At 38.9% G+C, this 26,487-nt stretch overlaps 1 protein-coding gene across 4 annotated transcripts in view; it reads left to right on the top strand.

Annotated features, from left to right (window-relative positions):
• Window positions 1–26,487, top strand: part of ATP11A (ATPase phospholipid transporting 11A) — a 123,491-nt gene that overhangs the window by 44,794 nt on the left and 52,210 nt on the right. For all 4 annotated transcript variants that reach the window (XM_005021829.6, XM_072031827.1, XM_072031845.1 and 1 more), the window contains exon 2: window positions 13,249–13,371. In XM_005021829.6, the coding sequence (XP_005021886.1) occupies window positions 13,249–13,371 (123 nt within the window). The remainder of the gene's footprint in view (window positions 1–13,248; window positions 13,372–26,487) is intronic.

Below are 26,487 nucleotides of genomic sequence, written 5' to 3'. Positions count from 1 at the left end.
TCAGCTTGGTTCTTTAAGGGCCTGTGGGTCCTACAACATCAAGGATGTGTGTGCTTTTCAGGTGCACTAAAGAAGCACGTTTCCTGCTGGTATGTACTTTGTACTGTGGGGAGTTACTTATGGTAGGGGTTCCTAATATGTGGGCTATGGGAGACTGCCATTCTTCTGTAAGATACACTTAGCTAAGGTTGGTTTTCTTTGTGGTCTTCTACTGAGATGTGTTTAGTGTTTTTCCTGTTGTTGACTAAGGGAAGCGATGGCAGATGGGAACACTGGCCTCCAAAGCCTGAGAAACTTTAGGGAGTAGTTCATTAGTTCTTTCCAGATGTGACTGTTGTGAGAAATATAAATTTATCTGGGGCGAAAAGGGGGAAATTTTAGATTGCTACAGCCCCTAGGGAGGTTTTATGGCAAGGAGAACATGTAATCACAAGCTTTTTTTATAGGGTGATGTATTGTAAGTACTCACCTCCACCCCTCCCACATCAAAGAAGTGACAGCAGTAAATCAAAGCCTAGAATAGGTGCTTTCTCCTGTGCTTTATGTAAGCTTTTACTGCTGAATAGAAACCTCAAAAGGTTGCAACATCAAAAGGTTGTTTAACCTTTTCTGCACCACTGAATGGCAGACATGTGGAGGTTGAGATTATACTTATCGTCTCATCCCAGACAAAGCTACACAACCTCCTTTGCCTTTATTGTCAAAATCATTGCAGCTCCGAATATATTAATCTCAATGTACAGTACAGTTCTAGACTTGATAGAAAAGTCTTTAAAAATATCTTGGCTTTCCTGCATGAAGGACACAGAAGAGTTTTGATATATTCAAGTTGAATGCAGACGTTTTTTCTTTCATGGATGAATAAAACACAGGAAGCATCAAAAGCGTTCAAAAGCATGTTTCCCATGTTCTTCGATTATATTGACATCAGTCTTATGGTATTATTTAGGAGCTTGCATGCTGAGCGATAGATAAATGCTGCAGTGTGTGACTTGCATTTTCAAGTGGGAAGTAGCCACACTTTTTACTAAAATAGTCATTTATCTAATAGCCTCTAGGATGGACTTGCCCTTTAAGCTTTGAATTTCTGTCCATAGTCCAGGACTGTCTGTTGGCTCCAGGACTGGACCTCCGGAGCATGTCTAGTGAAACCTTCCTGCTTGAAGCAGGGTTAGCTAGAGCAGGCTGCTTGGGGCTTTGTCTAGGAGGGTTTTGAGCATCTCCAAGGACAGAGACTCCTGAGCTGCTCTAGGCTGTTCCAGTGTTTGAGGGGAGGCTGTTGGCCACCTTTGCCACCGGGGCGCATTGCTGCCTCACGCTCAGTTTGGTGTCCATGCGGACCCCTCACATCTTTTCCTGCGAAGTTTACCAGCAGGTCAGACCCAGCCTGCTCTGAAGCATGGGATTTTTCATCCCCAGCTGCAGGACTTTGCATTTCCCTTTGCTGAATGTTGCGATGTTCCTGTGGGCCCATTTCTCTGGCGTGTTGAAGTCCCTCTGAACAGCAGCTGAACTATCCGCTGCATCAAACACTTCTACCATCTGTCAGCTTGCTGAGGCTGTGCTCTGTCCCATCATCCAGTTCATTTCTTAGCACTTCAGTAAAAGTTGGCTCCAGGTTAAAAACTGAGTTCCATTTCTCTGTTGGTCCTATTTTTTACTGTGTACTCGTTGTCAAAATTAGATATGCAGGTGGTCAGCAGTTCTAAAACTCAGGCCAAGCTTTAATTTTCAAGCAGTTTATTTTTTCCTTTCTTTCCCACAACTAAGAAAAGTTGTGTTTCAAAAGTTGTGTTTCAATTTATAAAATCAGTTTAGGAAGAGTGATAAATGTGTTCATTGTCTTTTAATACTGTAATAATTGGTAGTACCTCAGATTTGGGGGAAGTATCTTCAGAGTGAAAGACGAAAACATTTGCAAATAAATCAGTGTTCTACACCTGCATGCATTAAAAATGAATGCTGCAATTTGGCATTAAGTTTGGGAATCTCTGGTCTTTATAGCAGTTTTTTAGTGTTTGGTAGAATTTTTATTGGTAACCTTATGTCATCCTGGCTCCACTTCCATACTTTTGCTCAGGAGATGGTCATGGACAAAGGACTGAGTAAACCGGGAATTGGCTTCAGGTGTGTTGCATACCATGTTGATCTCGTTATGAATTTCTTGGCTACCATTAATGCTTTTATTAGCAGTGTTCTGCTAATAGACAGTATTCTGTAAGTATGGTTTATCTACTTAGATCAACCAGTCATTGTGAATCAACCCAATACCTTATAGGTCACCAAATCCGTGTTGGAGAAGTGTTTTGCTTAAGCGTTCCTCACTGTTATTATAGCAGAAGTTCCCTATGTGAGTTATTAATGATCTTTGATTTAAATTTCACCCAGTCTGCACTGCACTGTTTAAGTTGCTCAAAACAAAGTCTATCCTTTATTTTCTGTGTCCTGTCTTGATGTCTTGTAATGTTCACTGATCAGTTAGGAATTGGTTTCTCAGAGCCTACTTAAGTTCAGTTACCTAACTTCCTTTCCATGGGTTTGACTATTGAATGATTGGCACTACTTCCTTGTTACTCAACTTAGTATTTTTTTTAATTTTGTGTTGTAGACTAATCTTTTGAAATTTTGCTGAAAATATATATGGAAAAAAAAAAGCTGGAATATAAAATACTCATTTTGTATGAACATCTAGTTTAAAATAGTAAAAACAGTAGTTCACTTTTTTATAAATATTTGACTAGTTACAGTGGAATTTGGTTCTTGAAATAAATCTTTTCACAGAATCACAGAATTGTCTATGTTAGAAGAGACCTCAAGATCATCAAGTCCAACCTCTGACCTAACCCTAACAAGTCCTCCACTAAACCATATCACTAAGTTCAACATCTAAACGTCTTTTCAAGACCTCCAGGGATGGTGACTCCACCACGTCCTTGGGCAGCCCATTCCGATGTCTAAAAACATTTGATGTTTGTAAATGAAATAAGTTGTGAAATCTTTATTGTACTTATTGTACATATTGTTCGGTTGCAAATCCTCAACTCTGTTCTTTGAGAGTTGAAGTAAATATTTAACAGCTTGGTGCATCAAAGAAACTGCCAAGTAATATTTAGTCTTAGTGGAATTCACGTTCCTCAAGTGCAGTGAAAACAAAGTATTTGAAAAATCTTGTGATTGTTGGTGTCAAAGCTTTTAGCGTATTATGAGTAGGTTTATTCATGATCCTGACGTGAACACCCAGAGGTGCTGAGTGTTCTCCATGCTGTTTTGTAAGTTACTGATGGAAAAAGAAGAACTTTTTTAAAGCTTTTATCTGGTCAGATTTATTATCGTGATGCCTGCTAATTTTAGAAAATTTGAAAGATCATCACGATTATGCATAGGGATTGAACAGGGTATTATTTCTTCTGTAGCATCTATATGATGGCAGGTAAAACTAATGACATTGTTTTGCAGTGTTAAAACAAGTGATGTTTTATACTTTCTTAGTGTGCTACAGTTGTACTGGAGTGCGATTGGATAACTGTAAGACTTTGAAGCTTGTTGAAGCTCAGATAGCTTCAAAAAATGTTTTAGTCACCTTTCTAACCACCTGTATTTAGGGTCCTTTCTCATATCCAAGTACACCGTGTCTCTGTGGTGGTGGTGGTCACCAAACTAAAATTTACCTAACATGGGATTTGGTGCTGGTGCCCAGTAAAAAGTAAGGCAATAAAGGAAAGTATGAAGTAGCTTCTAATGTTAAACGATTAACCATTTGTCATGCTGAATAGCCAAGCTCTTCTTGAGGTATGTTTGTTCAAAATGAAGTTATGCTGGGTTTATGATGCAACTTCTAATAGCTCGCAAAAGCAATTACATGTAAGAGAAAGTGAGGTAAATAATTTGCAGTTTACACCACAGGGGAATACAGAAAATACTGTGGTAGAAATCTGGCTATTCATATTGTCATTTTGACTAATGCCAAGGTTTCCAGGCTGTTGATAAACATACCAGTAATGCAGGGAAATGCCATTTGTGTCTTACCTATTTATTTCTGGGGGTAGTATGCAGGCCAGCGCAGTCTGGCCCTATTTAGAGGCAGTAAAGTTTGGCACTGGTTTAAACTGAGTAGGATCTTCATTTTAAACATAGTTATAGTAGTTTGTGTGTTATGTTTTGACAAAGACTTCAGGTTTTCCCATGCAGGGGTGGAAAACTAGCATGTACTAACTACATTAGTTGTTCCACTTTCTGTATCCATACAATGCTTTTTCTCTTCCGTTTTTCTTTGGAAATTTGGTTCTGATGAGGTAGCAGCTCAGATAAACATGCACTGATAAATTGAAATGCAGGTAAATATTCCCCTGAAAGGCCCCTTGTAGTGGTATCTTGCAACAATATTTGGGAGAAAAAAAAAAAGGCAACTTTGCCAACAGAGTAAGCCTTCAGCAACTTAGTTTTTTTTGTAAATTCAACTTTGCATATGTGGTGCAGACTGTGATAAGAACACTGTGTTTTAGTATTTGTTCCAGACACCTGTAATCCTTGAAATGTATATCATTTAATTCCTGCTAACGAAGTGCTATTTCCAAACTGGTCATAAGCTGAATTCTGATAATGATTTAGATAGAACTGCATTTACAAAGCAGTAACCACAGTGTGTGAAGCATCCAAGCTCATGGTCTCAAGTGGCGACAAAATCTTGAAAGGCTTCTGGGGTGACTGAAAGTTCATGTCTGGTGTACAAAGAAAGAGGAAGCTAATTTTCATAGGGACAAACTTGCTTTATATTTCTCTGGCGGAAATTAATACAGCCGTTTCCTGCTTAGCTGCTTTGCCAGTTGACTGCAGAGGAGTACAATAGTTGGCTTTCTTGTTCATAGCTCACCTGCACAATTAGGGAGCTGGCTAGCTTAGATGAGATGCTTTTTGCAGAATTGCAGAAACATTTGCCTGAGTTGGAATGGACCACAAGGATCATAAAGTCCAAATTGTAAGTCCTACGTATCTCTTATACTGAACATCTAATAAATAATACTGAAAGATATGGGCTTTCGTACACTGGATTTGCTCTGGAATCCAAGCCAGATCTCTGACAATTCATTTTTTTTATGTAGGTGTAGTCATAGCAAGATGTTGACCTGAGGGTCTGCCAAAGCTACCATCATGTTACAGGTAGGATAGATATTAGATGAAAATGCAGTTTCCTCTTGTGACTGCTTAAAGGAGAGCGGCACTTCCATGAGTGTTTGAACAGAAGACTGGCAAATAAAACTGAATGTCAGGTTCACTATTTGTTCAAGTCCTTGCAGAGGATTTTGGCACTCTGGCCAGCTCCGATCATGTCCAAGTGAAGGGTGATGGTAGAGTAACTTACTGCTCTAAATTTAAACCATACTTTAGAGTATTTCCCACTTGAATAACCTGAAGCTCCTCTAATAACACCACTTAATGGCTTTTAGTTGCATCTATCTCATCAATATCATTGTAGTGCGCATTAATTTGTACTTTTGAAAAGGTTTCTAGCAGGTATTTTTGCTCTTTTTTTTTTTTTCTCCCCTCATTCATTTAGTGTCTCCATGTGAAAGAAAATAGTTTGTATCTGTGGATTTTGTTTTCATTCATTTAAAAATAAGTAAAAATCTGCTCCTTGCCTCTCTCTGTCCTGCTGTTTCCTAAGAATCTGTATGCTTCAGTTCGCTTTCTGACTTAAATTTTTGATTCCACTCAAATGTTTCTTGATGAATTACTGAAAAGAAAATTATTTCCTGGCAACTATGAGGGTAAAATAACCTGCATTCTGAAATATCTGTAAAGTGTTCTCTTTAAGAATCTCTCTTTAAAAGTATCTTTACAGATACCAAGTGTGGTTGGCAGGGCATGCAAATCTTAGTGCTCTTTAGTTGCCTTGCAAGAAACAAAATTATTCTTCTTGTTTTGTAGCTTCCGATAGCACCAAAAGAAGCTGCAGAATTTCTGCACAAACCTGAATTTGTTGCTGTGGGGATGCTTAGATGTAAAGTTGATTCATAATTAAAGTGCCAAGGCCACCAAGTATTGTGTGTCTCGTGACACTTTCCTTTCTAGCTTCTCTTATCAGCTCTGCTTAGTGTAGTTCGTTTCTCATTTGCCTTTCTAATTGTGAGACACTCTTGAAAGGATTTCCATGTAGCAATTCTTCCTGGCTCGGGCCAGGGAGACTCAGGAGGAGGAGGCACAGTGTCTCTTTGCCATTTTATCTTCTTGATACAGGGACAGCAAGGAGCAAGATGTTTCAGAAATCTAACAGTGGGAGAAAGGAATAGAAAGGAATTGAAAGCATTTTTTGTCCAGCTGTCCACTAATTCACATATTTTACAGATCTAGTTTTTGCCATCATTCCAGTGATGCCTTGAAACCTGAAGATGATGTGTAAAAGGAACAGCAAGACTTCTGTCGGACTGTCCATATTGCTTTTGTTGCTACTTTTCATGGAAATAGGGAAAGTTTTACCGCAAGCACCACAAATAGCTACATCTAATGGGCCAGCACGTCAACAAAATTTGGAGTTTAAGTTCATCATTTGTGAAAGCTCTTAATCTTGCTTGAATAACTTAGATTAGTTTTTATATATTTGAAACAAAGAATTGCTGTAGATTTGAAGAGGTACACAGATCACTGTGTTGTGATCTGTGCTGTCATCACATCATCTGTCAAGTATAGATGAGATGGAATTCAGCTCATTGTGACATGCTAAACTGCAGATCAGAAAGGAGAACAGGATTGTCTACTAAGTGCTATATCAAAATACCAACATGCAAGCTGATGCTCTAAAACAGTTATCCCCAAATCATGGCACATCTACAGAGCACTATTGTTCCGAGTACGGAACTTAGGAGGCATGGTGTGGAAGTAAATCTACATTAAGAACGTGTTCAGAAAAGGTCATATTTTACAGAAACTTGAATATCTGCTCTGGTGTCAGAACATTTGTTCCAACTGGTGTGTTACCAAAATTTTCATGATTCCATCATATTTCTGTGCTTCTTCTTTCAAAGTTCAGGCAATGTCACAGTGCTTTATGCAGCCATTTCCCCACCTGCCTGCATGCACAAGAAACCTTGCAGACAGTAATAGGTGTCCATACTGGAAAGAAGGATCAGAAAAGCAGGATCCAACAAGTAGTACAGGTAGGGCTTGGTCAGAAAATGTACTGGTGGGCTTAAAATCATTTTGTATAGTTAAGGTATACCAGACTTTGCTTCTTACCACATCCCTTACCTGAGATTCCTATATAAAATAACCTCATTAAAGTCAAGGAATGTTCTTTTGTTTGTTTTTGTTTTTGTTTGTTTGTTTTAGTGCTCCCTCCACATAGACTTATGCCCAACACTGTGGGATTTGCAGGCAGTTGTATTTGGGAGAGCTTTATTTCCAAGTACCATTTCTGATGAAAATCACCATACGAGGGTTTAAACTGCACTTGCTAAAAAGAAATGCGCCTGGAAATGTTCTGTAGCAGCAGAACAAAACAGCAGATCCCGTGACTGTGACATCTCCCTTAGGAAATGTGTTAATTAAATCATGGGATTTTCCTAATGCCACAGAAGGAGTTTTTGGGGGGATGGGCATTGTTCTGTGGGTTTTGTTGGTGTTTTTTTTTAGTGGTTGCCTCTGAAGAGCTGTGCTTTAGTTCTCCATTAAATTAGTGGTTTAATGGCATGTGTTCCTATGGCTTACAACTGCATGAAGCAATTCACTTTGTTTATAGTCCCTAATATTGAGGCAGTAGTTTTTCAGGTTATAAAAGTTTATAGGGAAATTAACTGATAACTATATATTTGAATCACTTTATGTGCCTTTATGTATTCTTACAAAACAAGTGTAAACAATCTTAGCAGCTTTTAAAGTCGCATTTATTCTTCATTCTGAGTTTCCTCCTGCCGCTGCAATATGGCGGGCTGAAATAATGCTGTGAACAAAACTTAATTCAAATACTCCATGTAAGTCTTGGTGTGTTTGCCTAGTGTTTAAAATCTTACTAGTGTCCTTTAAGTGGACAAGAATTTCACTCTGTATTTCCACCAAGAATTGTGTGTAAATTCATGTGATTTTATCAAGTGTGCAATTTTGCTTCTCCTTTGCTGGCTAGCAATTGGAGGAAATGTGAAGACTTTTCATTAGAAATAGTCTGCTTTGTAATGTTCAGAGGGATTCTGCTTTTTATGATTTATAGATCAGATCTGCCTTTAAAATGCTGTGGATTTCATCAGGTCTAGGACGGTTGGGTGAAAATTTCCATGCTGCATTGTTGTTTGCACAGGGAGATGGCTGACATTTACCTACAGAGTGCTGCTGAGTGAAGTGTAAAAGAGCAGGTACTTGGGACACTTGAAAATCCAGGCACAGGTGAGCTTGTATGATCTCATGGTTTGGTGATTAGGGTATGATAAGGAAGTCAGCACACTTCAGAAAATAGAAGTGAGTTTTTTTCCACTTCAGAGTTACATCTTTCTGAGATCCTGAAATTGGTGTTTCCCTCCACCAAATGAAAAATTGGAAGCTGAGGGCATTTTTGCAGTAGAGACCTGTTGTAATGTATCCAGGTAGACAGAAGCAACATATTCTACCTGTGAAAAATTTCTTCGACTGCATGCCACTATTCATGTAGATTAAATGATAATAGCTTATCAGTATCTGTTACCCTAATACACTAAAGTGATGAACAGCTTTGTTTGGTGTGCAGTTTTAACAATGGTTTTAATTGTTTTATGGAGAGCAAATAGTGTTTTGCTGAAGCACCCAGGCATTTGCCAAGCCTGCCTCCTTGAACACAAAGTATTTGTATGAAAGAACTTTGACTTACAGCCTGGATCCACAAGGTTACAACTGATGTGGAGAACTCATTGCCAGCAAATCTGTACTTACTGTGTAGTCTGTTTATGGCTCTGAGAAGGCATTTAACAAAAAAGTAGGAGAGACTGTTGTACAACAAAACATACAGCCTGACCAGCAGAGATTTTTAGCTGAGTTTTCAACTCTACTTAATGCATTATTAACATTTTAGTAGAGTTTGTGATTACGTTATTTGGAGAGCGGAGCAAATATAATTTTGAGTCTAAGATTGTTGCTTCCAATTACACCCGAATTAGTAGTTCATGTGGAGAGTCAGGAAACATACTTCAGTGCTCCCATTGATTCCTGAACCATAAGTTAAATCTCTACTAAAAATACTTGGAAGATCTGGAATCTTTCAAGGTCAGTTACCTTCCCAGGATCTGCCCACAGTACTGATGACCCTGGTATGTTCAATTTTAGTTAATGAGCTACAATGATTTTCAGGTGGAAGGAGCTAAAGTAAAAAATGAAGAACAACTTGACTGGTTAATCTGCTGGACTCCATCAGATTGCTTGTTTTTGGTTTTGTTTTGTTTTGATTTTTTTTAGGTAAGAATAGCATGAAGGTGAATCTTAAGCTAGTCTCAGATTGATGTATATATTTATTTAAAATCAGAGATAAGCTGTGTGAATATTTGGTATTTTCATATGAACTTGTACACGTGTTAAGGTATAATCCTGTTAACTGTCTCTGTTCAGCATTACATAAAGTCTTTTGCTGGTCTTTGCTTTCTGCATTGCTGACCCTGCTTGAAAGAATAAAAGCTAAGTAATGCTTCTGCACTGATGTGCCAATGAAACTTGGTTTCAGTACACTGAGCTTTATACTATTAATAGAAGCAGATAATGCTAGGATTTATTTATGGTTTCTTGCCCATATCCTTAATGGACTTGAGTAAGCTTAAGTAATAGAACTGAAAAAAAAAAAAAAAAAGGCAAATATAGTTTATTGTACTGGCAGTGGTATCAAATTCCTTTCTTTGAATTACCCTGGTGTCATTCAGTAAATGATCTCATGTGTAGGATCTGAGAAGTCAGAAGAATTGTTGGTTCAAAGTGTATGGCATTGTAGGTTACCATTACCAGACATTAAAATGTTGTGGTTTGATTTCTAAGAGCGTGGCATTTGTGACTTAGTGCTGTTCCTTTTCTGCTTTGTGAAAGTGAGTTAGTTTCCTTGTGTTCTCACTGAATACTGCGTTTTACTTTTCGTATTGCCCTATTATATTGTGGTACCTCACTGAACAATATAGCCTTTCCTTCCTGATGAACTTTGCACTTGGACTGTGAGTGTGTTGGAGTTTTTAAGTTTTTGCCAACTTACTGAATTGGGTTAGTACAGTGCATTTGGTTTTGATTCTCTGTTAACATGTTGGAAAACAAAAATGTTCTGAGTTAGCAGACAGCTAAAATTAAGTTAGATGTGTTGTTGTACTTTGCAGTGAATTTATCACTTCCAAATAAAAAACAGATCCAGTTAAGCTAATAGAAGAGTTTGTCTTGGTTTTCATACACTTGTTTAAAGTAAATTTTATTGAGTCCTTCTTTAGGGATGCCAATTCTGGTCTGTGACATCAAGCTAGTTTGCGGGGTGATAACACAATACTCCAGGGGCATGAAACCTTTAAAAATTGACAATAGTGCAGGAGAAAGCTGTTTAAAGAGCTCTGTCTTCTGTGCTTCCTAGCTTGAGAAGTAATTTCTCAGCAGATTGTTTTAACTAAGTCAGGATAAAGATCAGCTTATGCTGTGAAATTAAAAAAAATAAATGCGTATTCAAACTAATACCTTTGTCGGGTTGACTTAGATTGTCAGGCTGGGCCTGTGTAGGAGGAAGGAGAAGCTGAAGGATTTACTCTCGATGCTCAAAGATTCATGCATTGAATTCCCATTAGCCCTTTACGCAATCATCTATGAAGTCAGGCACTTAGCTGTATTAGGAGTAATCTTTGTGTTGCTTTGATGTTTGGAATGTCCTTCTTAATGAAAAATTAATCAACACTGTACAATTTGATCTACTGCTTGGGAATATCTCACACTCTTGCATTTCCAGGAGCAGTGCTTGGCACAAGTCAGTAAATCACTTGTGTGCGTTGTACGTTCAAGTGTACCGAAAAGGTGAAAATGTCATCCGATAAAATGATAAAAGATACTGGGCTTTGTTCTTGGCACAGAAGGACGGTGGAATATGGGAACATTTTTACTGCTTTACTTTCTTCTGCAATATTCTGACGTGCTAAAAGAATCCTGGCTCGTCTGCAGGAGTGGTCTGAGCTTTTAGTATGGTGGTCTGCTTGTATTGCGACAAGCCACGCTAGAGATCCTGGAGTTGTTTGGCTGGAAAATCAGTGTACTTTTTCCAGAATAACCTACATTCTACCTTCAGGTCCATGCTGCAAGGATCTGGCATGTCAGAGAAATCGTATATGTGTGTTCCCACCGAAATCAGTGATAGTTTAACACAAGCTGCAACTAGGCCACTGATATTTCTTAAGAATGGCTGCCATTTTTCCTTCCTTTAATCTGCATTCATCTGTTATTGAAGTGGCTCTTTCAACTTAAGTAAAATAAAAATTTACATATTAAAGGAGATAAGAAAAGCAAACTTTTACCTTTGAATTTTTTCTTTAGTTCTGTAATTTCAGCCTTTGATAGCTTCTGAACATAATACCTTTGTTTTCTTTCATAAGCAAGAATTAATAGTGATTTAGGGTCCTTCTTCACTAGTTCTAGTGTAAAGGTGTGGGAAATCAGAATTTCTTGTTGAAGCCTCTTATTTCACTGACTTTTTACTTCTCGACTACTCAGCTATTCTGTGGTTAATAATCTGAGTTCAAATTCAAGCATTTATTTATATATATATAACCTTTAAAAGCATAGCTGCTTCAGGTTTTCAAGGTATTGGAAGATTTTTATACATACATTTAAACAATTTATGTTGAAACTTTGTTCTTCACATGTGTTGTGCTTACTACAGAGGAATAATCACATAGAGGTGAACCAATGAAAGAAATGTTAGTGTGTATATTTTTGGTTAAGTTTGAGATTTAAGTTTGAGATTTAAATTTTATTTTAGACTTAACAGCCACATCTGTACTGGTAAAGTACATGTGTCCAGAGCTACTGGCAGCAAGGCTAACTGGAAAGGAAGAGGCTATATCTATATAATGAAACTCTCGTATCATCAAGAACTGTGTGGCTGCATCCTGCTGCTCTGGGCTGTGGTGCTTTGGTTATGCTGCTCCTGGTCGCTGCCTGATGGTAGCTTGTTAAGCAATAGTCAACCTTAGAGACTTGCAACACCAGTGCCCAGGAAGACTTTGGGGCAGTATTTACTGTACTGTATAGACAAAAATGTCGTAGATGCAGAAAAGAAGCTTCCATCTCATTTGTAAAATTGTGAGAACTCATGAGTTGACATAAAGACAATTTAGTAGATAAAGCAAAAGCTGCATGCCAGCAAAGCAAAAGAAGGAATTAATTTGCCATTTCCCGTTGGGAGACAAATGTCTAGACAGGAGCATGGGGCTCCATCACGTGTAACATTTACTTGGGAAAACAAACATCATAACTCTGATCATCCCACCCTCCTGCCGTCCTTCTTTTCCCCCAAATTTTATTGCTGAGCATGGTGCCATATGGTATGGGATATCCCTTTGGGCCAGTTTGGGTCAGTGCTCTTGGCTGCTGGCAGGGCAGCATGAGAAGCTGGACATGAGAAGCTGGACAGTCCTGGAGTCGGTCACGAACGAAATAGGAAGATTTCTCTCATCCACTTTTCTTTACTTGCAGACACAGCTTTCATTAAAGAGCAAGGAATCTGAGCTGACAAGCTGAGTTCTTTCCTGGCAGTCTAGGGTTCCCTAACCTTGCTGTGTGTCTCAGGAAATCACTATTGCTTGTATTTCAGAGAGCGCAGGGCTTCTTTTTAGAAACAAAAACATTTTTTTCTGCAGATAAAATACCGTATTATGTCTGGCTAGTGTTAAAAATGAGATTGTACTTGTCATATAAAAACACATGAAGTTTAATTTTTATCAGTGGTAAAATGAGCAGCAACCACTTGGTAAATAACTAATTTGAGAATCTTAAACCATTCTTCCTTGTTCAGTTATAAAACTAAAAAGAACAGCAATTTTCATGGATTCTATTTTTTTTCCCTTGGGGAAAGTGTTATTTGATGCATTTAAAGAATTCTGACCATCAGCTTAGATTTGTCTTTTAGTGGTCTTGATTATACAGAGAAATAAAGGGTAAGGTAAGTAAGGGGTTGCGTGTTGATGGCTGTGTGTGCGCTGATGATTAGACACCTGATTAGTTAATTCAGTCTGTGACTCTACTTACTGCAGAAATACAAAGTGAACTGACGTGACTTTTTCCTCCCCATAGTGTGCTGGAGAAGAGAATTGGGTGGACAGTCGGACTATTTATGTGGGGCATCGTGAACCACCTCCCGGCACTGAAGCATACATTCCACAGAGATTTCCAGATAATAGGATAGTCTCATCAAAGGTATTGTAATGTGAAAGTATTCTTTAACTCATTTACATAAATCAGCTTCGGTTATGGTACATGTGTTCATTTATTTCCCCCAAGGTTTCCTTCCTATACTTCCTGTATATTTTTTCTATACCATGGCTGGCAAAGGTAAAATGAGGGTGTCTCAAATTTCTTCCACAAAAACTAATTGCCAGATTGCCTCTGGATGGGTAATTTTATTCCTGTTTATGTTGATGTTTAATGTTTTACGTAGCAAAGTCTTAGAATGATGCTGTGTTTTTTCACAAAGGAGTGAGCAAGTCATTTTCATTTGGAGTGATGCTGGAGTGAAAAACATCTTCCCAGGGTATGACCACATCCTTGGTAATCTAGAGCACCACCTCAAAGTACTAGAAATACTATGATCAGTGCAAGTGATCTCCACAATAACAATGCTGTTCCCTTCAAAAGCTCATACTGACAGAAACATTTTGAAATCATAGGATATTGTTACCCATCCCTAAGTGAATCATTCCTGGTATTTCTAATGCATTTATAAACCTTCCAGTTGCCCCTTACTCTACCTAGTAAATTTGTTCCTTCTGCTTCAGCAGTTTTCTGTGAACATCTAAGTTGCCAGTTTATACTGACCGGATTGCTTTAGCAAAGGACTTTTCCTCCAGTGGCATTGAAAACTGAACACTTGCAGGTTTCTGTATGGCGAACTCCCCAAGAACTTTATGTTTTTCATGTACTCAAATCTTAATCTTCATGAATGTCCACCTGCAACCCAGTTATGAAATAGCTCTTCTACTGGGAAAAATTCTGTTTAAACAGTGGCTTAGGTCCACAGGATAACTTTAAGAATCTTACTAGACCAGCTTTATAATCTCAAGGGGCTGAAGGCTCTCATACCTCAATGGATCTGAACACTTGCCTTCCATTAACATGGCAAAGTTGTAATAAAACCTGTACTTCTCTCAAACAGTCTTTCCTTAACGTGAAATTTTGTATTTTACTGCCTTCCTTGACTACAGTTTTTCCTACATTCTCGCTATATTTCATTCAAAGACAGTATGCCTAGACAAACAGCCTAGTGTCTAGGCATCTTTAGTTAGATAGACTATTCAAAAGGCAATGAAGTAAAAAATCTAAGTGGAGTGAAATCCTGTGCTCCATATATTAATTTGTACTACTTCTTAGATTATGGAAGACTAAACACAGTTTTTGCAGATCTTTGTACTTGTGAGACACTTTGCTTATTTTTTTGTCTCCTGCATGTCATCTGGGATATACATAATTAAAGCAGTAAGTTACTGCCAACATTTTTTTGAAATATAAAAATGCTACTACATTCTGGTAGATGTCAAACATCTTTTCTGATAGCAAAATTGGAAGATTCAAGTTACCATGCTTTGCAGTATGGTTTGAAGTATGGTTTAGCACGCAGTTGAGCTAAGGATCCTTGCGAGCCGTTATTAAATATGTAGGATTTCAACTAGTTCAAGAAAAAAATTTCACTATTTTTTTTTTTGGATATAACATGTTCAGTTAAATGTTTGAAATGCTAGACTTCTTAGTTACTCTTTCTATAAGTGGTTTTCCATAAACAAAATTTTTCAGTGGAAGTATTTATCTATATTTCTCAAACTTTTGTTTATTAAAATTGTTGGACTTTAAATAAATAATCTAAGGCTTCATTGTAAGAGTAAACAGTGGTGATTATTTCAGGAGGGAATAAATTATATAAATCCTTTATAATCTTGTACAGTTCCTTAGACTGCTGAAAGGTCAGCTTTAATGACAGTTGTTTTTATATGAGAACTTGCCTGCACAGTCTCTTCCTAGTAAACTCAATTATTCACTTGTTCCTTCCCAGACGGACTGGGTAAAGCACTACCCTGACTTGGCTTGCATTGATTCTGGTTCTGTAAGCCAGCTAGGTCGTAACCTTTTACTCTGTCCTTGTCATCCACTCCCTTAGAAACCTTACACAGGAGTGCCTAATGAATGTGGCTTTAAACTTTCTGAAAAATGATGAAACATACAAAATTATGATGGTAAATTCATAGTTGTTAGAGTAAAATAAAGATACATGCACACAGGCACTCTGTATAATATTACTTCAACCATGAAGGATATTTCTGTAGTCCTTCATCAGTAAGATAGACAGTAACTTTCAGCTGTAGTTTTATAGGACTTTAATGCTTATACAGGAAAGAAGATGACTGTTCTTCAAGGATGAGGAACTCTGAACTTCTAAGTTCAGATTTTGCCAAGTTAAATCAAAAGGAGTTTCTAAAACGGGTAGCTCAAAACGATGAAGAAACCTCATCAATTGTGCTGTGTTATTCTAGAGTCACAGAATCATTAAGGTTGAAAAAGACCTCCAAGAACATCTGGTCCAACCATTGTCCTACTCCCAATGTCACCCACTAAATCTTGTCCCTAAGCACCAGGTCCAAATGTCCTGAATAAATGCAGCTGCTTAAAATAACTAGGAAAGGCAAAAGCTCTTCCTTCAAAGGTAAACTTCCTGTTGTCAGCAAGATAATAATGTGATTCCAGTACATAGGGATATTTCTTGTATATTGCAGCGTCACTGTGAAATGTGGTTAATGCTCAGCTTAACAGCATATTCCTGGTGGTGAAAAGTTATATCTAAACAGACCTTGGGCAGACAAACATGCTCTTCTGGTTTGATGCGTTATAATTCAGTTATGATTTTTAATGATGTATTATAAAAAGGCTGTGCTGAAACAGTAAGAAGCAAAAATTTCTCCTTTGGCTTGTGCATGTAGTTGGCTTACGTTCAAAGTTAGTGATCTCTGGAAGGTGGATTCTTATGTTCTATTTTTTGCTACTTTACCTGCAGGGGCTGTTAGCCTTTAATGTAGCTGTTGTGTGTCCTTGATTGAAGTTATCATAAGATAGTGATGCAGCATGGCCAAATACCAGCTGGTAGAAAGATCCTCATGTTTCACATGAGGGGGGAAAAAAAAGTAATTGAAGTGGCAGGAGCTTATTTGCTTTTTTCGTTGAAAAGTTTTCACATTTTGAAAGTATTTACTGATTATTAACACTGTTTCAAAAGGTTAAGTTAAATTTTATAGCAGTAGTAGCTAAAAGAACTTGGTGGAAATCAACTTCTTCTTCTGAATCAGCATAACATCAAGTTTTTATCATTTTTAGTTCTAAAGAGTGACGAATTACAAAATAATTAATATGAAATTTGCTTAAGGTCCACACCTCATACTTTTGTTGTGCTCAGAGTATCCCAAGCAGTGAGCTGCACAGGATATCTTTACATACATAGCAGCATGTGGATGTGCCAGACCAGTTCTTACAATGATTTAAGAATTGCCAGTGGCCCATCTAGCACTAGGGGTAGACGCCTATGGAAGAAAGCAAGGACAAGTAAGCACAGAGTGATACTTGCCCTCAGTAGAATCTTGGTATCACAGAAAAGTTTGGGTTGGAAGGGACCTTAAAGCCCACCCAGTTCCACCCCCCAGCTGTGGGCAGGGACACCTCCCACCAGCCCAGGTTGCCCACAGCCCCATCCAGCCTGGCCTTGGACACCTCCAGGGATGAGGGATCCATAACTTCTCTGGGCAACCTGCTCCAGTGCCTCACCACGCTCTGTTAGTATTTGCTGATCTGTGATTTAGCCATTTGTGAGCCAAAAGTGATGGCTTTGTATTTAATTGCTTTTTATGAATTTCTAGACTGAATTTCTTCAGCGCATTTTGAACCTACGTGTATTTTCAGAATATGTAGTTAATGCGCAGTTAAACTGTAGAAGTGTTCACCAAAATAAAACTATAAACCTTCATTTTGAAATTCCCACTTCCTCATTTCGTATGATGACTACAAGTTCTTGAATCTGCAAACAACCATTATGCTGTTTATCTTCTTGACTCTGTTAATGGTCTTCTGCCATATTCCTTTTCGGGCTGAATAATTTTGGTCTGTTCAGCAATCCTGTACGGAAGCTGGTTTGTGTCTTTGCTCACATTTGTCTGTACCTTTTCTCAAGCAAGCTGTGGAGCTTTAAGATTGTGAAGTACACAGAGCTTTCAATGCATAGGCTAATTGTGGGTTTATACAATGGTGTAAGTCTTTATTTTTTCATTTGTTAGTAATTTTTAACATTCAATTTCCTTTCCCTGATGTTGATGTGGTATTTTCATAGAACTGCTGTGTTTCAGGAATCTCATTCATTTGTAGACGAAGTAGGTATTTGCAAATTCAATTCTAGCTGATTCAGTGAACTAAAGACTAATGGGATAAATACATTTGTATTTCTTGAACAGAGGAGAAGTTGTGTAGAAAACTAAAATCGTGGAGAGCACAGTGTTAAAGAAGTTGTGTGAGAACATGTTTAATGGCAGCTGCTCACCATGTTAGGCAGAGAACCTAAAGGATGAACCACAAGAACTAGAAGTGTCAGAGATGCCAAGACAGTGAGTGACCCCTGAGTGAAGGATCAGACGTTGCCGTGTGTCAAACAACTGACAAATTTAAGAATAGTGGGGACTCTGTAGGAGGACTAATTGTTTTTTTCTGTACCACTCAGAGATTTACAAAAAACTTAGGGTTTGGAAGCCATGTTAACATAACTTTCATTCTTATTTTCAGTTTGTGGGGAATGAGTCCATACTATTTTTGCAGTTAGACAGGTTCACCAAGGCAAACTTTTACTGTTTTGTGAAGTTTTTACAGCTACAAAAGACACTTGTGCCTCTGTCACTTAACTGGAAGCAGAGGAGCTTAAGCCTCCAGAAAGACGGTGCTTTAAGTAGAGGGACAAGGCTACAAGTGAAATGCAAAATTGATTCTACAGTGGATGCTGAACAGTTACTTGAAGAGCTTGTCCTTGCAAAGAGATTTCATCCAGTTTAAATTATTATATGGAATTACGAAATGCAGCCTGGTACTATAGCTTTATTTCCTGTGTAGGTTCTTAAAAAGAAGCAATAATGTGAATTCTGGGTGGCAAGACAATACTGTTACTAACTCCTGCTTTGAAATGCTTTATGACAGTGTTCACTGACCAGAATACTCCCGTTTTTGTTTCACAAATCTCTTCTGTTGCTTGCATGCTTCCTTGGGGCTTCTCTTCAAATACTGATCCAAACGCTGATTTGTATGAGAATTGCCTGAAACGATAATGCTGCGTGTTGAGAGCCCTATCAAACTGGAAGCAGAAGCTTAGCTACTTTCAGTGCTAATCTGATTAATTGTGAGTCATCTTGATCTCAGTGACTAATAGATAAATAAAGCTAAGTAACTCTGGCATGTTTCAGAGGATGTCGAAATGTTGCCTTCTTCCAGCAGGCATTCATGCTTGCTTCCATGCAGCACTTCCTTCCAGCATCATGTTATTAAACCACAAAGACTGGAGGCAGCAAGGCTCTAATTTCTCCTTTTTTTTTTGCCACAGTTGGAAGAAATCTTAATTCTGAAGCTTATTAAAATATTAAAATGCCTCCACCCTACAGTGCTACTTAGAACCCCGAGGAGACCCAGGCTGTCCCAGACCTCTCCAAGGTCGTACTTCATAACTGAGGATTTGTCTGGCCTCTGCAGGGACGTGACACAGCAGCTCTAAGTTGAGGAGTTCAAACACAGCCCTGAGCAGTGATATTTGAAATTCAAAAAAAGCATCCCAAGCCCACGCTGGGAACTGGTATGGTCATCTGTGTGAAGTGCAAATATTTGTACAGCATGCCTTGTGGGGCAGAGAGAAATGTGTGTGGGTAGGTACCGGTGCAGGGAAAGTTTTGTGTGCCTTTCAGTGTGGACATATTGATCTGCTCTAAAAGCAGCCATAATGCAGAGCTTCCACCTTGTGCCCTGGCACTCCACTTGCTCACAGCCATGCTGGCTGATGTAGAAGGTCAGATTTGATGCTGCAAGAGTTAAATAGTAAGGTTTGCCCAGCTGTCCCTAGGGGTGAGTGGGGCAAGAGCTGTCAGCAATAAAGAAGAGTAAATGGCCTCATCCTTCTAAATGAATGGGCTCGCTCTCTGGTGCCAGCTGATGGACAGCAATGCCTGTGATGGGATGGAATGCGTGATAATGCAGTTTTCTTCAGGAAAAACCCCCAATACCTAGAGAGAACTAGGAAGAGCTGCAGGATCTTCATGATCTTCTTCTGGGTGGGATTTCCAGAATAGTGGCTCCCTGCAACCCTCTTGTATTGTAGGAGAAGCCATTTGTCACCTCACTGATTCAGTCCAGGATTACCAGCTATCTATTATTCATTGCTGGGGCAGAGTGAAGTTTTTCATACAAATATGTAGTCAGTACTTTAGGGCGTGGTGTAAGGGGGTAAGGGAGAAGAAGGAAGAAAGCTTGAGGATGGGTGTAATTCCCTTCACTTTATGTATGAGAAAGTGAAGCTTGTTTGTGCTCATAGTTTCACATCTCTTTTGCTAATGCTCTCTGAGACTTTTATCCTTAGACAGTCATCCTTACTGTAAGCCTTTTTTTTTTAACTGTAATTGAATAATCTTTCAGATGCTAGAGGATGTGTTTGTCAGAGGAGTTCCTGAAGATACAGATTTATCTGATTAATCTGATGAAATTGCCTAAATTAAGAGAGAGCTATGAAAGATACAATTCTTGGTTTGTAGTAGGAATCCTATGTTACTGGTAACTGTTTTTAAGGAACCTTATGACAAAACGTTTGTCCATTCACGTTCCTGCATTCTCTAGTCTGACAGTAAAGAGATCAAACTTGTGACTGTCATGATCTGTGTGTGCCTCACTGGGCATTAGAGCCTTCCCCTGCATGCTTGCTACCCTTGACCTGGGAGACCCTGAATGCGTGCACACCATTTGAACTGATTTCCCCAAATCAGTTTCATTTTTGCACTCCAAGTATACATGTGACTCTTAGTCACATGCAAAAGCCCTACATTTAACAGAGTTTACTGTGATCGATGTGAAGTAACTTGCCTTACATCATGTGGTGGGGAGAAAGAAGGGTGTCTCACTTAATGGAGTCACAAAGAGTGGGCAGATGAAGTGCAAGTTTATACTTTTACTAAAATATAGCTAACTGCTTTTTCTATATTCATTCAGAGTTGCTTTCTGTACCTCACAAAGTGCTTTTCAGAATTCTGTGGATATTACAATTCCATTTTTATCGAGTCTTTTGTAAGTATAGATGACTGAAACTTTTTGTCTGAAGAAGGGAGAGAGGTGAGACTGATTTAGCACATCAAATATCATGGATCAGTTCTGCTGCAAACTTCTGATACAGTTATAAAAGCAAGTCTCTGGAGATAAATGGGCCTGGACTCAGTGCTTAGGATTTCAGCTAACTTGATTTTCTTCTTCCACACTTATTATTATAGTTGTCTCTACCAATTCTCTGATCTATTAAACTTTGACAAATTGTTTAAAAAAATAATACTGATATAAGTGAAACTAATTTTAAAGAAATGGTCAAACCTTTGATCAGTTCTTTTTATCTATACTGTTGAAGGAGGATAGCTGTATGTATATGTATGTAATATTTATGTAGTTATAAAATATATGCATATATATGCACACATACATGTGTCCAGTCGGTAAACTGGCAGCTTAAGAATATATAATCTCCAGATAATTGATAGGTACTATAAAAATCTATATATTAGCGATACTGAAGTTACTATGATCACGCTTAAGTCTTGTGCAGATTTCTGGATTTGTTAAAAGAAAGACATTTAAAACGTAGAAGTGACTGCAGGCATTATTGTTTAGCTTTTTTCTGTTCTTCCCTGAGTTTATTTTTCCTGAAGGTGGATCTTGTTTTGCAGAAGGATTTAGAATTCAGCACAGCAGGATGTATGCAAACCAGGACTGAAGCAACACAGGGAAATTTTTGGCAGAATAGTTCTAAGCACCTACAAGAAACAGTGAAAAATATCTAGTAGTACTGAGGGAAAGGAGTGTCAGAATATCAGATCGAAGCAGGTTAGCAGGGAGACAATGACTATTGGAAAACAAATACAAAAAATAAACTGTAAGAAATCGAGATGTTGATAGAATTCAATAATGCAAAATGGAGTGCTGCTTTTTTTGTTTTGTTTTGTTTTACAGCTCCAGCATTTTATATCAAGTAATTACATGAGAAACCTTTACTTAAGAAAGTTTTTGTCTTTTAGGATGAAAAGAGAAGCTTAAGATGTGAGCCAAAAATCTGAAGTGGAGATATCAAATGAAAAGATCAAAATGCAAAGTTTAAAACTAAATCAGTTCATTGTGAGGACCATATTTCATATTTTTGAATCCATGGGACTGGCTCTAGCAAGGCTGGAAGCCAACAAGGCATTAGCAAAGTGACAGGATAGAAGAGTTGGTAAGATGGGGCAGGTGCCTGTAGGTGGGAATACTGCTGAGGTATGAATAAGGACACCAAGCATGCAGTTACAGAAATGCATCAGCCCTGCAGGTACTATCATGATAATAAATTGAAAGAAAATCTACTGAAATTATGCTCTTTTGACTTAAGACAGACTGATTTTACGTTCCTTGCTCAGTGCTTGAGATGCATCTATTCATTGTAGAGATGAACGCAGCTCTACTACTTGCTGTCTAACATACTGCATCTCATATGCAAAATTCGTATGTCCTTTGATCTCTCTTACGCAGCTATTAAAAAAGTTTAGTTAAGCCTTCCCCAATTTACAAGCTTCAAGGGCATAATTATTTGGATACATTATTTCCGTTAAGCAAATTACAGTTTTATGTATACTCTTTTTTCACAATGTTTTTCAGAGTTTACAGAAAGTGTGACCAGAAAATATCAGAGTATATCAGGTGGTATTATCTCTCTACCTGCACAAAATCTGAGATATTAAAAACGAACATATTTAACGTCTTTTCTTCAAAGGCTTTTATTTTGTTCCTGCCTTGCTAGAGTAGAGAAAGTGCCTTGAACACAGTCATGAGATCTTGTTCTGAGTGGCAGCTGCTCTGTAGTTTCTCCTGGGAGTGATAATGGTGGTTAAATGTTAACCTTCAATTTGTAGATCCTGGTCTGAGCTACAGGCGGTTGAGGAGTGAGGAAAGGGGGAGATCTGACTAGGCATCTTAGCGATCTTTCTTTCTTGCCTAAAATCTTTCAAAACTTGTTACTTCTGTGAAGAATAAAGGTGTACTTCGTATGTCTGAAATCCAGTATAATGAAGGATTATACTAAAAATGTATGAGGTTCAAGGAAAACAGAAGCGTTGCCAGCAGCGTAAGGGAGGTGATTCTCCCCCTCTGCTCCAGTACCACAAGATCGCACCAGGAGTGCTGCGTTCAGTTCTGGGGCCCCCAGCTCAAGAAGGACACAGAGCTCTTGGAGTGAGTTCAGAGGACAACCACGAGGATGATCAGAGGGCTGAAGCAGCTCCTACATGAAGACAGGCTGAGAGAGCTGGGGATGTTCAGCCTGGAGAAGAGAAGGCTACAGGCAGACTTCACTGTGACCTCTCAGTACCTAAAGGGGGCTACAGGAAAGCTGGGGAGGAACTCTTTGTTGGGAGTGTAGTGATAGGACAAGGGGGAATGGCTTTAAACTAAAATAGGGTAGGTTTAGATTAGATATAAGGAAGAAATTCTTCATTGCTGAGGGTGGTGAGGCCCTGGCACAGGTTGCCTGGAGAAGCTGTGGCTGCCCCATCCCTGGAGGTGTTCAAGGCCAGGCTGGATGGGGCTTTGGGCAACCTGGGCTGGTGGGAGGTGTCCCTGCCCATGGCATGGGGAGGTTAGAACTAGACGATCCTGAAGGGTCCCAACCAACCCAAACATGATTTTCTGAAAATGGTCTGCTCCCAGTATGTTCATATTTATTGAGGTAAGAGAGATGGTGAGGAAAGATGAAGCTGCAGGAAAGAACACTGCTTCACTGGGAAAGCAGTAGATGGAAGTTGGCATATAAGGAAGATCAGATACTTTGGATAAAGATGAACATTCAACTTTTTTTACAGATTGTTTTAAATAACTTACTTGTCTTTCTGGTGTTTTAAATATCTTGTCTCACAAAAATATGCTGCCAGCACATCTTTAGTTTAAATACTAGCACATTTAAACAGAAAGTTATTGCAAACCAGAAAAATTTAAGCAGTTTTTCACTGAAACCTATTTTTTTCTTTTCTGCAAGCAAAGATTCATAAGAAAAAAAATGCATTAAGATTAGAAAATAGACATAATTTTGTAGTTAATCAAAGCTAATGATTAAAATACAGAATTACTATAACCAGTTCATTCTCACATACCATCATTTACATGATATAAAGTAACTGAAGATAACACTTCAAAGTACGCTTTACCTGGCCCAGTGGTTTCGTAGGTTTAAACAATTTGTCAAACTGTAGCGGCCAGAGGTAACAAAGAAGTGGTTAGAAACCTCTTTAAACCTCTTCCTAGCCACTAGTTTTGTTTAGTTACAATAGTAATGCTTCTGGGAAGATTTCAGGTGATAACCTTCTCTTAAGTTGTTTCACTTCTTAGGATGTTTTCTGAACACTGGAGTAGCAAAAATGTGGCGTAAAAGATCTGGCATCATTTCTGCAGTCCAGGGATACATTCTTCTAATTATAAACCTAGCATGTTCCCTCTATGTGTGCGTGAAAAGGCAACAAACCCAATTCTGAATAGGTTCATCTCAAGCCATGATTGACATAATCCCATCTTTCCATGACTGGAATTGTAAATTTAAGTTGTGTTGCACTACATATGATTTATGCATATCATTTTCAGACATTAGAGAAGAAATCTGATGTTTTGTTAATGGAGAAATAAGAAAAAATAAATTATTTGGATGCCTCTGTTGTGGCTTGCAATCTATGCCTACAGTCATCAGAGGTACAAAACCAACCAGTCGGAGCTTTATTGCTGTGGGTAGCCATTGAAGAGTGCTGGTGAGATCACCACAGCGGTCAGCTCTAGTGGTGTACTAACTTATAATTTGTTGGTGTGTCTGTATCACTATCACCACTTCAGCTTCTCACTGATGTATATATCTCTTAAAATTACCTAAGGGATGGGTTTCCTTGTTGCTGATACTGCTGTCTGTGACTACCAGGCAGAAATCATGTGTGGGACTTCCCTTCTCTGTATTGCTACACATCACAACAGCAGCTTTAAACGATTGGGACCGTTGTACAAGGAAAATTCTTGATCAAGTCTAACCAGTTCTTTCTAAAATCCTGCAGCCAAAGCAAGTAGCTGGGGAGTGGGCAGTGTGAATAGCATTCCAGCCCGGTGAAGGTATTCCGATTGCACGAGGAGAGCACTTGACTTCCCAGATCTTGCATATATACTTGCAGGGGTTTGGGCTTGCGAACAGGTGATACAATATTTAAATAACTTCTTAAGCAGGGTAAGTGCTTACTTAGGGAATATTTGGAATATACTGATTTGGGGGACATCATAGTAAAAGAACATATTGTTCCCATGAGCTACGCATGTGCAGGCTTTAAAGCCAAACAAATACAAGGGTTACTCAGGGGTCTGTATCGGGACTGGTGTTATTAAACATCTTTGTCAGTGGTGTGGACAGTGGGATTGAGTTCACCATCAGCAGCTTTGTGGGTGACCCCAAGCTGAGTGATGCAATTGATGTGGCAGAAAGAAAGGATGCCATCCAGAGGGACCTGGACAGGCTTGAGAAGTGGGCCCACATGAACCTCAGGAAATTCAACAAGGCCAAGTGCAAGGTACTGCACCTGGTTCAGGAAAGTTCCTAACATGAGTACAGACTGGGAAATGAGTGGATTGAGAATGGTACTGCGGAGAAGGACTTGGGGGTGTTGGTAAATGAAATACTGACACAAGCTGGCAATGTGCACTTGCATCCCAGAAAGCCAACCGTATCCTGGGATGAATCAAAAGCAGCATGGCCTGCAGGGTGAGGGAGGTGATTCTCCCCCTCTGCTCTACTCTCACAAGACATGGGGCTGTTGGAGTGAGTCCAGAGGAGGGCCACAAAGATGATCAGGGCCTGGAGCACCTCTCCTACAAAGACAGGCTGAAAGAATTGGGGTTGTTCAGCCTAGAGAAGAGAAGGCTCCAGGGAGACCTTACAGCTGCTTTCCAGTACCTAAAGGGGGCTACAGGAAAGAAAGAAGGAGAGGGACTGTTTGTCAGGGAGTGTAGTGATAGCACAAGGAATAATGGCTTTAAACTAAAAGAGGGTACATCTAGGTTAGATAAGAAATTCTTCCCTCATAGGGTGCTGAGGCATGGGAACAGGTTACCAGGAGAAGCTGTGGATGCCCCATCCCTGGAGGTGTTCAAGGCTAGGCTGGATGGGGCGGAGGGGGCTTTGGGCAACCTGGTCTGGTGGGAGGTGTCCCTGTATGGCAGGGGGTTGGAACTGGACGGGCTTTAAGGTCCCTTCCAACCCAAACCATTCTGTGATAGGAAGTTCTATGATTCTATGATTCTATAGTCTGCATTGTAGGGGTTGCGCATACAATGAAGGCATGTTTCTTGGGGATCCTTGTTACCCTAAAATGGAACTGAGATACTTTCCTTCTAGACCTGTGGTTGTCTTTGCGTTCAGGGCCAAATTCAGAAGATGTATAGCTCATGGCATAATTTGCATAACAGTATGTATCAGTGTAATCTAAGCAAATAATTAGTGGAAGCTTCTTAGTCTTTCTTCTTCAAAACAAAAGTTACATTGGAGTTGTCATTTTATGATATGTCAAATGAGAATTTGAATAGTAAGATAATAGTGTTACTTTTCTTAAGCCATTTTTCATACATTTTCACTCAGTTCTAGATGTCATTTTTCACATGCATTCCAAAAAGCAATGCTCTGATCCAGTTTTTGGGAGCTACACAGCGAGCTGCATAAGCAAAGTAAGGTTAAACCCCCTGTGGCCAAGGGAAGGGACTAAATGATGGAACGACCTTCCTCCTTAACTTTTATGTTTTTTCCTTTGAAATTTTTGCATTTTCAGTTTGCACTTTTATATACTGTTTCTTACTTCTTTAAGCTTTAGGTATTTGTAAGAATAGAGAATCACAGAATTTCTAGGTTGGAAGAGACCTCAAGATCATCGAGTCCAACCTCTGATCTAACACAAATAGTCCCCACTAAACCATATCCCTAAGCTCTACATCTAAACGTCTTTTGAAGACTTCCAGGGATGG

The sequence above is a fragment of the Anas platyrhynchos genome, chromosome 1, assembly GCF_047663525.1.
Source record: "Anas platyrhynchos isolate ZD024472 breed Pekin duck chromosome 1, IASCAAS_PekinDuck_T2T, whole genome shotgun sequence".
Classification (NCBI taxonomy): domain Eukaryota; kingdom Metazoa; phylum Chordata; class Aves; order Anseriformes; family Anatidae; genus Anas; species Anas platyrhynchos.
This window is presented reverse-complemented; position numbering and strand designations above follow the sequence as displayed.